Source organism: Chanodichthys erythropterus, chromosome 1, assembly GCF_024489055.1.
Source record: "Chanodichthys erythropterus isolate Z2021 chromosome 1, ASM2448905v1, whole genome shotgun sequence".
Taxonomy (NCBI): Eukaryota; Metazoa; Chordata; class Actinopteri; order Cypriniformes; family Xenocyprididae; genus Chanodichthys; species Chanodichthys erythropterus.
In genome coordinates, this window is record NC_090221.1 from 23,786,280 (window position 1) to 23,798,379 (window position 12,100).

The 12,100-nt window shown below is 39.3% G+C and overlaps 1 protein-coding gene across 4 annotated transcripts in view; it reads left to right on the plus strand.

Annotated features, from left to right (window-relative positions):
* The window catches only part of psd2 (pleckstrin and Sec7 domain containing 2), a 355,353-nt gene that overhangs the window by 211,690 nt on the left and 131,563 nt on the right, over positions 1-12,100 (plus strand). For all 4 annotated transcript variants that reach the window (XM_067390730.1, XM_067390749.1, XM_067390744.1 and 1 more), the window contains 2 exons: positions 10,225-10,419; positions 10,536-10,616. In XM_067390730.1, coding sequence (XP_067246831.1) covers positions 10,225-10,419; positions 10,536-10,616 — 276 coding nt within the window. The remainder of the gene's footprint in view (positions 1-10,224; positions 10,420-10,535; positions 10,617-12,100) is intronic.

The window sequence follows — 12,100 nt, forward strand, 5'->3', positions numbered from 1 at the left end:
TAAAAGTTATTTAGCCTTTTAAGTTTTAGTGCCTTGCAAGGACTTCAATACACAAAAGAATAGGTCATGACCGAATATAACTTCATCTATTAGATAAAACACTCAAAATACTTGTGGTTGAAGACAATGTTATATTTTTTTTCCTCTTTTCCTCTTCATACAATAAATTCTACACATTTGCAAAATTTCAATTTCTACTTTCTGGATTCAGACAAATTTCAAATTTGTCTTGGTTTTAATTTTAAATATTACTATATTTGCCAATGGATCTTAATGTTAAATGATGAAGCAAGGCCAGTCTCCTGCCAGTTACCGAAGATTGCAGAGCCCTTATTAGAAGTGTCCCTGCCAAAAAAAGACACGAGTTGACCAAACAGACTTTCAATAAACCCACCAACACAGTCTAACCTGAGGATTAGCCTAACGGGTACACAAACGATGGGATCTCGATATCAAACGGCGGTCACCCTCATCACAGAGCGCTCCCTCACTATTTCCCCGTCCGATTGAAACAGAATATTAAATTGATAATTCAATATGAACACCAGACAGATAATATTCAAAAGTGGTTGTTTCTTTGTCTGCAGCCAATCAAAACACCACATCCTCATTAGACAGACAGACACTTCCAGGCTCAACAATCCGGAAAACAGCAGACCCAATAAAACAGATTTTACTCACCTATTTTAAGCCTCGCTTGTTTTGCACCACCGTCCTTTGGTCTCGTAAAACCGGGCGGAAACACCAAAAACTGGTGCAAATTCTTGAGAAAATGAGTAGTCAATAGTTAATAATAGAATTTTGAGTATTGTAAAATCCAGAGTATTGTATCTAATAGATGAAGATCAAAAAGAGCAATAATTCAGACATTTGCAGATAAGAGAGAAGAAGCAGAAGCCAAGGAGAGCAAAGGAGGGAAAAAGCTCTATTATCAACAACTCAGTCCATATTATACCATAAGCATACAGGGAGATTCCCAACCCACTCAAACTGATATTTTTGTTAAAATGAAAAAGGTTAATTCCACCCATTACGTCATCCACTGGTCCAGTGTCAAAAATAGTTGTTTTAACCCTTAGGGAGTTTTGCAAATCTTGCACTATTAAATGTCAGCAAACATTAATTCTGAAAAACATCACTTCTGCAGTACTTGGCAGGCGTCCAATACCTAACCACAAACGTGTCAGCGTGACCTGTCACACTGGAACACTTGAACAATTGAACATAACAATCATACATACTCTTAAAGATGAAATAAGAATAACCATAAGGGTACAATAACAAGTACATACTTGAAAATATGATAAGAATTAATATATATAAAGTAGAAGTACATGAAATCAAAAGTAAAACTGATAAATCAGAAACAATAAATTATTAACATAAATATTAATAAAAATGCATGAATATGAATATTGACAATTTCGGATCCACCACTAAGCATATTAGCAGCTAGCGAATATGCAATGTTGTATAAGGATACAGAGACAATCTTGCTTTTTAACAACTTGTGAAAACAGGCTTCCCTTTGTATTCGCATCAGAGCTACAGCAATTCCAGTATTTTTGTACAGCAGCAGCAGCATTGATAACAAATTCAGATTGCAATGTAGTGAATATCAACACAATAGAACACAGCAGAAGTTGTGGTTTAGTAAACACTGTGTATGTTATATCGATTGACATAACCATTGCATGGCACAAAGATATAATATACCATAGTAATGCATATGGTATATAATTCAGACAATAGATGTATAGAAATATTGATTCAAAAATATTTTGAAATTTCCGGATTCTGGAATTGAGCTGGGCTTTTACGTCTAAACATAAACCTTTTCTTTTGATCTAAAAAACATCATCTATGCCTTATTTGTCTTAGAATGGTGTTTACAGTATTACATTCGATGTAGGGGTAAAATACAAGCATACAACAGCAAGCCATCACTGCACTTAGCATAGTGGACATGACATGAGAAAATGTATTGCCATTTAACCTGGGCTCACCTTATTTGCTCAAACTTCCAACAACACTTTCAAGGCTGATGTTTTCATTGACCTAATGTGTTCAGGATAGGTTCAGCTGAACGCATGTTAGAGTCTATACTCATTATTTTTTCCATTGTCTGAATGACTAATTTTTGCAATAGGAGTATAGAGGATTTGACAGTGAAAATTATCCAATAATGCTAAATCATTATTCTATTTAATTGCTCAGGTGGTTGTGGGGGGTTTCTTTTCTCATCTCTATTAGCCTGCAACATTTACATTTCTTAAAGCCACACATAATGCGTGTTCTAAATGGTTATGTTTGAGCCTTTGCGTGGTAGCCCAGGCACACATAGTCATATTGTTCACTAGCGCTAAGCCATTCGGCATGGTAACCCAGGCACATATAGCTATATTGTTCACTTGAGCTAAGCCATTCGGAGTGGTAGCCCAGGCACACATAGCCTAGGCCACTAGAGCCAAGCCTTATGGCCCAAAATACTTAATTTAGTGGCATGCATACACTGGTATGTAGGAACATATGTAGCTAACACCACATTGATAAGTTACGAGGGACACTGTGGTAAGGTTCGTAGTTGTGGGAGGAAAGAGGACAGGGATCGGCTTTTAGCTGCTGACAGTCGCTTTATTCTTTCTCAAAGAGAAAATGTCACACAAAGAACACAACAAAACAAAAGCTCGGTGCAACGCACACTTCAATTCTCCACATCCGAAGACGGGCTTCACTCCAATAGTCCAGACGGCATACACGACTGTCAGCAGGCTCTCTCTCTCCTCCACTCCTGCTTCTCCTGGCGTTTTATCCTGTCTCCACGCCAATTACTGGAACGAGAAACAGGTGTTCGTAATTTGCATCTAACCCGTTCAATCACCGCGCCTCCCCTGACGCTCCCTCCTGTTGCAGAACCCGCTAAACCACGCCCCCCTCGCCACATACCCCCACCGCCCGACTCAGGCCGGGGAGCCGTCCGGCCTGCCGCCCCCCCCCCCCCCCCCCCTGTCTGGAGAGGAAGTCGGCCACAGCCATCTGAACACCAGGCCTGTGGATCACTTTGAATTTAAAAGGCTGTAAAGCAAGACACCAACGAGTGATCCGCGCGTTGGTGTCCTTCATGCGGTGGAGCCACTGCAGAGGGGCATGGTCCGAACAGAGGGTGAACTCCCGCCCCAGGAGATAATAGCGGAGAGTGAGGACGGCCCACCTGATGGCTAAACACTCTTTCTCCACGGTGCTGTACTTAGCCTCTCTCTTGGAGAGCTTGCGGCTAATGTACAGCACCGGCCGCTCCTCACCCTCTATCTCCTGGGACAGGACTGCACCCAGCCCCCTGTCCGACGCATCTGTCTGCAACAAAAAAGGGAGAGAGAAATCAGGGGAATGAAGTAACGGCCCGCCACATAAAGCAGCCTTCACCTGGGTAAAGGCCTGCTGGCACAGCTCCGTCCACTGGATGTTTAGCAAACATGCTTAGCAATGTTTCTGAGGTGGAAGGAGGCTGTTTTTGTAACATATGAAATATGATTTTCAAAGGACAAGTTGCTGTCTAATATAACACCCAGGTCTTTAACGGTTGAGTATGGAGTAACAGTACATCCTTCTAAATGCAGGTTGTAGTCCGAAAGATTCTGTGTACAGGTTTTTGGCTCAATAAGTAATACTTCAGTCTTATCTGAATTTAATAGAAGAAAATTACTAGTCATCCAATGTTTTACTTCTTTAATACATTCTGTCAGGTTGGATAATTTAGAGATTTCATCTGGTTGTGTTGAAATATATAACTGAGTATCATCGACATAGCAGTGGAAACTAATTCCATGTGTTCTTATAATATTGCCGAGTGGCAGCATGTAGATTGAAAATAGCAGAGGGCCTAACACAGATCCTTGCGGCACTCCATAGTTTACTATCGTGATCTTAGATTTTTCCCCGTTTATATAAACAAAATTGTGACAGTCTGATAGGTATGATAGGTATGATCTATAGTGTCGAATGCAGCACTGAGATCAAGTAACACTAGTATTGAGACACAGCCTTGGTCAGAAGCTAGAAGTAAGTCGTTTGTAATTTTAACGAGCACAGTTTCTGTGCTATGATGAGATCTGAATCCTGACTGAAATTTTTCATCGATAGCGTTTTTTTTTTGCAAGAAGGAGCATAATTGGACCGACACCACTTTTTCTAGTATTTTAGACATAAATGGAAGATTTGAGATTGGTCTGTAATTTGCTAATACGTTTGGATCTTATTGTGGTTTCTTAATGCGAGGCTTAATAACTGCTAGCTTGAAAGGTCGTGGGACGTGACCTAGAGATAAAGACGAGTTGATAATATTGAGAAGAGGCTCTTCTGCTACAGGTTCTGCTTCTGCTAAAGGTTGTATTTACAATTGTATTTCTGATACTTTTGATTTTCTCAGTAAAGAAATTCATAAAGTCATCACTAATAAATTGTAATGAAATGTTTTGTTCTGGTGATGTCTGTTTATTTGTTAATCTAGCCACTGTACTAAACAAGAACCATGGATTGTTTTGGTTATTTTCTATGAGTTTGTGGAGATGCTCAGCCCTGGCTGCTTTTAGGGTCTTTCTATAAAGAGACGATCTGTCTTTCCACACGATTCTGAAGACCTCTAAACGAGTTTGTCTCCATTTGCGTTCTAGATTACGAGTTTCTCTTTTGAATAGCGCGAGTAATACTGTTGTACCAAGGTACGGTATTTTTCTCTCTAACCTTTTTAAATCTCATCGGTGCAACAGTATCTAATGTACTAGTGAAAATGGTGCACATTCTGCTAGTCATTTTCTCGAGATCATTTGTGTGTTTAGGTACGATGAGCAGCTGAGACAGATCAGGCAGTTTATTTGTGAATTTATCTATAGTTGTCGGGAGAATTGTTCTGCCTTGCGGCGCAATTTGACAAATATCATCAGTATGCAGTACACGTTACAAGGTAGTGATAAGAGACGTCATCACTTTGCGGTAGAATTTCTATATCGATTGGATTGATTCCATGTGATATAATTAAATCTAGTGTATGATTAAAACGGTGAGTAGGTCCAATGACTTTTTGTTTGACCCCAAAGGAGTTTAGTAAATCTGTAAACGCAGCCCCTAATGTATCATTTGTATCGTCTACATGAATGTTGAAATCTCCAACAATCAGCACTTTATCGACGTTGACCAATAGATCTGAGAGAAAGTCTGCAAACTCTTTTAGGAAATCAGCATAAGGCCCTGGAGGTCTATAAACGATAGCTAAAGCAAGAGATAGTAGCGACTTTTTACTTATATCTGAGAGTGTAACATTTATCATAAGAATTTCAAATGAATTAAATCTATAGTTTGTTTTCTGAGTAACATTAAGATTATCTCTATAGATTGTTGCTACACCACCGCCACAGCCATTCGGACGGCATTTGTTTTTATAACAGTAGCCAGGTGGACAAGACTCATTAAGACTGAAATAATCATTTGGTTTAAGCCATGTTTCAGTAAGGCAAATTAAATCAAGACTATTATCTGTGATCATTTCATTTATAATAACCGCCTTAGGTGTCAGTGATCTAATGTTTAGTAGCCCTAGCTTTAGAAATTGTTTTTGTTCAGTAATTTTGCGAATTTCTGGTTTGATCACGATCAGATTTTTTCTAGATCCTTTATTTTTATTGTTAAACCTCACTATTTGGCGAATAGACACAGTTTCTATAGACTGTACTACACTCACATTTCTATCAATTAAGTGGGCAGAACACAGACTGTGATTTGAGGTTTGACTTACTAGTCATACGGTGCAAAGCGTCTTGGAGATGTTCTTTGACAGAAGATCAGCTCAGATTCTGCTGGGGTGCAGGCCATCAGCACGGAAGAGCCTAGGTCGCTCCCAGAAAAGATTCCAATTATTTATAAAGATTAGCTTCTGTTCATCACACCAAGACATCAACCATTCATTTAAAGCAAATAATCTACTGAACCTTTCATGTCCTCGTCGGTACGTCGGAAGCAGTCCGAACACGATGATCCTCATCATGGGCGATGTGGCTCGTACCATCTCGATCAGGCTCCTGAAGTCCTGCTTCAGCACCTCCGTCTGCCACAGCCTGGTATCGTTCACCCCCGCGTGCAGCACTACAGCTCCAATGCTGTCATCACCATTCAGGATCGCGGGAACACGAGCACCAGGAAAACAGTGACTGCACACCTTACCTTTGGCTGTGGTAGCGTGGACGTGGCGGATGATGGAGTCCGATGACCATGGTGTCACGTTCCGTCTCGCGAAGAGGGGAGAAGCGGTTCGGTGTCGAGACCTCGAAGAACGGGGGCGGCGAAGGAGGAGAGGTCCTGGTCCGAGGCCTGGCTCGTGCCTTCCGCTGCTGAAGAACCCAAGGTCCCTGGTGTGACGGCACCGGAGTGAACGAGGGCTGGGATGAACGCGTTCTGGGTTCTCACATGGCGTAGAGGAAGCAGGAGTGTTAATATCACGCTGCAAACTTGCCAAGGAGTGGTGAGCGTCAGCACGGGAAGTTTCCAGCGCTGTCTGCCACTCGCGTAGCTCGGCCTGCTTCTCGAGAAGGGTCCGAATCTGTTGCTCCACGTCTTCCAGTTCCAACTGCACCGCATGCAGCTTAAACGTGTCCTCACGTGCACACAAAGGTAGAGAAACATCCGATACACTCGTCATTAGAATAGATGAACAATAATATAGTGAGAGAAGAGTACAAACGCTAGAGTGACTATTGCTATTGCTAACGGGCTAAAGCTAATAGCGAATGTTCGGGAATTGGATAAAATTAGCGATATCAAGGTAAGCCGAGTGTTTATGTAAAATATTGTTGGGGATGTGTTCCCCTGCCGAAAAAGAAAGTGATATGTTATAAGTTTGATTTTAAGAGACAAAAACAAGCAATTAGGAATCAGCTCGACTTCTTGATATAATAACTGACTGTTCTCTCCAGTTTCTCGATTTTGGTAATGGGGACCTTGTAGATTGTTAGAGGCCACATTAGATAAGGGAGCAATCCAAATTGCAGGCACCACAGTTTCAGCTTGTCAGGAAACAAGGTATTATTTATACTGGCAAGACCTTTGATGGTTTCTCCCCTCAGTTGGTCACTCTGATCTGAGTCCTTGAGGTTTGCATTGTACCATTGCCCTAAGCTCTTGACTGGCATCATGGGTGTTTTATCGATGTGGGGTCTCTGGTCTACGAGTTTCCCTCTGACAATGTACAAACCCAATTCCAAAAAAGATGGGACACTGTACAAATTGTGAATAAAAAAGGAATGCAATAATTTACAAATCTTATATATAAACTTATATTTTATTCACAATAGAATATAGATAACATATCAAATGTTGAAAGTGAGACATTTTGAAATGTCATGCCAAATATTGGCTCATTTTGGATTTCATGAGAGCTACACATTCCAAAAAAGTTGGGACAGGTATTGAAACTTCCACATCATTGCATTCTGTTTTTCTCACAATTTGTACAGTGTCCCAACTTTTTTGGAATCTGATTTGTATATCCTTCTAGGTTTACTGGGTTTTAACTTCATACGCAACCATTTTATGTTGGCATTAAGCTTTACCAGAAGATGTTTGGTACATGCAATGGTTGAGGTCAGGGTGGTCAAGTCATCCATGTAGGCACAAATAGGAGGAAGATGCTGTCCAGACTCTCCTCCTACTACCCATTTGGAAGCTCGAATGATCAATTCCATTGCCATGGTAAAGGCTAGGGGAGAGATGGTACACCCTGCCATTACTAGCCATATATAGCCACCCTGCCATATATTTTAAAATGTCATTTATTCCTGTGATGCAAAGCTAAATTTTCAGCTTCATTAATCCAGTCTTCAGTGTCACATGATCCTTCAGAAATCATTCCAATATGCTGATTTTCTGCTTAAGAAACATTTCTTATTATTATCAATGTTGAAATCATTAATGCTGCTAAATATTTTTACGGAAACAATGATGCACTGTTTTCAGGATTCTTTGATGAATAGAACGATCAAAAGAACAGAATTTTATTGAAATAGGAAACATCTGTAACATTATAAATGTTTTTACTGTCACTTTTGGTCAATTAAATGTTTCTTTGCTGAATAAAAGTATTAATCTGTGACCCCAAACTTTTGAATGGTAATAGTATACTAAGGTTTTAAACTGAATGATCAAAGTATCTGTATTGATTTGTCATTTTAAATGACTAGTCAAATAAAAAATAAAAATAAATAAATAAAATAAAATAAAGTAAAATAAGATTTTTCTAATAAGAATGACACTGTGGCTAGTAATTCAGCAGATTCCAGACCTGGTTAATTCTGCCATACTGAAATGCTTTTGTAGTCTGTGAATGAAGTCAGGAATCATTTATCACCCTAAACTACTGCTCATCATGTGTTGTGCCTGTTACTTTGTTCCTCACCTTGAATTACAGTATGTACCCTGTGCAATCCTGTCTGCATTATGCTCACTCTGTGCTGTGTGATATTTGTCTGGGCTTTTCTAGGGCATTGTGGGTAATGCTGATGAAGGTGCCATCTGCTTAGGAGGGATACAAATTACACCCTCTTTCTCTCTCCCAGAACACCAGGTTCTGCTGGCGTCATGGCAACCAACACACTACCACACTATTGTGTTTGGAGCTAATGCAATTGTGCTAATAAAATTATGCAAAATAAATTTGACTCGTCCACAATGAAAATGACAGCCATCATTTTTTCAGAAGGCAGTGGACACACATTGAGTAAACTGGTGATCAGTAAGCATGTGCCATCTGTATTTGCAGTATGCTTCTCTTCATGTCTGCCCGCAAAGTGATGACACAATCATTTTAATTTACACCAGAGCGAACTTTGTCCTTTGCAATTAATTTGGCTTTTGAGAAGCATGGGAAAATAGTTCAAAAGTTTGTGGTCAGATTTTTTTTTAAATGTTTTTAACCAAGTATGCATTTATTTGATCGAAAACAGTAATATTGTTAAATATTATTAAAAAATAAAGTATCTGTTTTCTATTTTAACATATTTTAAAATGTAATTTATTCCATGTGATCAAAGCTGAATTTTCAACATAATTTCTTCATTAATCTTCATCAAGAAGCATTTGCATTGTAAAACCCTCTCAGAGATGTGCATTTAAGTTCATCCCTTTAAAGTGCCACAACTGTTGCATCCAGTGGCCCACCACAAGCTTGTTTTTTTTAAGTAAAAAATGTCAAGTTATGAATATAAAGTTATAAATGTTGCGCAGGGTCTAGCTATTTTTAACTAAAGATGCATATTAGATAATGCATCTAAGAAACACGTCCGATCAGGGTCTGGTGAACCTAAAAGCCTAAATGATTTTTATTTAGGCAGTAATGAAAATACACAGTTTTGTACATCCCTTATGATTACTATGAAACACATTAGCTTATGCACATTGAGCTGTGTACCATAACCAGACAGAAGTTCATAAATAAATCATATGAAAAGCTTGGCGTCTGTCACTTCAGTAATGGGCTGTCTGACTCACTCAGGTTCTGTCATCTCTGGGGCACAGCAGCTGACGTGAAAACTCCTCATCCCAAATTAAAGCTTCATTTAAAGAACATCCTAATGAGCCATTCACCTCCATTGCAGTAATTGTACACATCAAGATTTTAGTTAGTTGATTTTGATATGCTGTTTCTCAGATGAAAAAAAACAAACAAAAAGATTATGTTTCTGTCAAGATGCTCTTTGCTACACGTGAGCTAAATGCTAATTCAGTGGCATGAATTGCAGGAGGATTGTAATGGGCTTAGATTGGGTGCTTATTTCAATAGTCTAAATTTGAACTCTAATGTACACATGTATGATCCTTTTTGTATTTTAGGATTACATAATCACTGTTAATCTCTTTTAGGATTTAGGGGAAGCACTAGTGTAACAAATCTGATGGGCAAAAATAGATCAAAACCAATTTGGTCTGCTATCTCATTAGCTCAACCATGATGGTCAGGCATGTTGACCTTGGTTTAAACAGCTAGTATTTTAGCCAGTTAACAATTTAAATATTCTTGGACCATCTAATGACCTAATAACATTGAGTCTTCCTGGCAGAACTTACGCTAAAGCTTTCATTTCTTGAAACTTCTGGAATCACAAAATGAATTGTTGTTAGTTCATTTGGCTGGATTTTCCATCTGGGCATTGAAGTTTTTTCATTCCATGTTTGTTTCCATAGCGATGCCAACCTCACAGATGTGCTGTGTGACTCAGACTCCGAGCTGGGCAGCGTGGACATGCTGGAGAGGGGTAGCACAGATACTCTTGCCAATGGCTGCCGCGTCGACGCAGATGCTGCCAAACGACTGGCCAAGCGACTGTTCTATCTGGAAGGCTTCAAGCGCTGTGACGTGGCACGACACCTGGGCAAGAAGTGAGCATTTGTGTATGAATGAGTGTATTGTATGGGAAATGGAGTAGAATGAAACCTTCAAATAAATGTCCTTCATCATAGTACCCACAATCCCTCTTTTTCTGTTTCTCCTGCAGTAATGAATTCAGCCAGTTGGTGGCATCAGAGTACTTGAGCTTCTTTGACTTCACTGGGTTGTCATTAGACCGAGCGATGAGGTGAGAACATTTCAACCATGAAATATGATCAAGATTGTTAGTGGCTTGATTTGTAACAGTGCAAATAATTTTCCATTCTTTACTGAAAACAAAATGCCAAATATAGCAACACAATATGCAGCCAGACTGAACATATTAGATGTTTAAAATTTTTCCAAAAAAGATTGGGACACTGTACAAATTGTAAATAAAAAAGGAATGCAATAATTTACAGATCTCATAAACTATATTTTATTCACAATAGAATATAGATAACATATCAAATGTTGAAAGTGAGACATTTTGAAATGTCATGCCAAATATTGGCTCATTTTGGATTTCATGAGAGCTACACATTCCAAAAAAGTTGGGACAGGTAGCAATAAGAGGCTGGAAAAGTTAAATGTACATATAAGGAACAGCTGGAGGTCCAATTTGCAACTTATTAGGTCAACTGGCAACATGATTGGGTATAAAAAGAGCCTCTCAGAGTGGCAGTGTCTCTCAGAAGTCAAGATGGGCAGAGGATCACCAATTCCTCCAATGCTGTGGCGAAAAATAGTGGAGCAATATCAGAAAGGAGTTTCTCAGAGAAAAATTGCAAAGAGTTTGAAGTTATCATCATCTACAGTGCATAATATCATCCAAAGATTCAGAGAATCTGGAACAATCTCTGTGAGTAAGGGTCGAGGCCGGAAAATCATACTGGATGCCCGTGATCTCCGGGCCTTTAGACGGCACTGCATCACATACAGGAATGCTACTGTAATGGAAATCACAACATGGGCTCAGGAATACTTCCAGAAAACATTGTCGGTGAACACAATCCACTGTGCCATTTGCCGTTGCCGGTTAAAACTCTATAGGTCAAAAAAGAAGCCATATCTAAACAAGATCCAGAAGCGCAGGCGTTTTCTCTGGGCCAAGGCTCATTTAAAATGGACTGTGGCAAAGTGGAAAACTGTTCTGTGGTCAGATGAATCAAAAGTTCTTTTTGGAAAACTGGGACTTTTCTTTCACCCATAGAAAACATTTGGCGCATCATAAAGAAGAAGATGCGACAAAGAAGACCTAAGACAGTTGAGCAACTAGAAGCCTGTATTAGACAAGAATGGGACAACATTCCTATTCCTAAACTTGAGCGACTTGTCTCCTCAGTCCCCAGACATTTGCAGACTGTCATAAAAAGAAGAGGGGATGCCACACAGTGGTAAACATGGCCTTGTCCCAACTTTTTTGAGATGTTTTGATGCTATGAAATTTAAAATCAACTTATTTTTCCCTTAAAATTATACATTTTGTCAGTTTAAACCTTTGATATGTCATCTATGTTGTATTCTGAATAAAATATTGAAATTGGAAACTTCCACATCATTGCATTCTGTTTTTCTTAACAATTTGTACAGTGTCCCAACTTTTTTGGAATCGGGTTTGTAGCTGTGGTGAGTGGGAATTTGGACCAATACAATTTCAGTGGGCTGTTGTAGTGGCTTCATTGTTTCCTT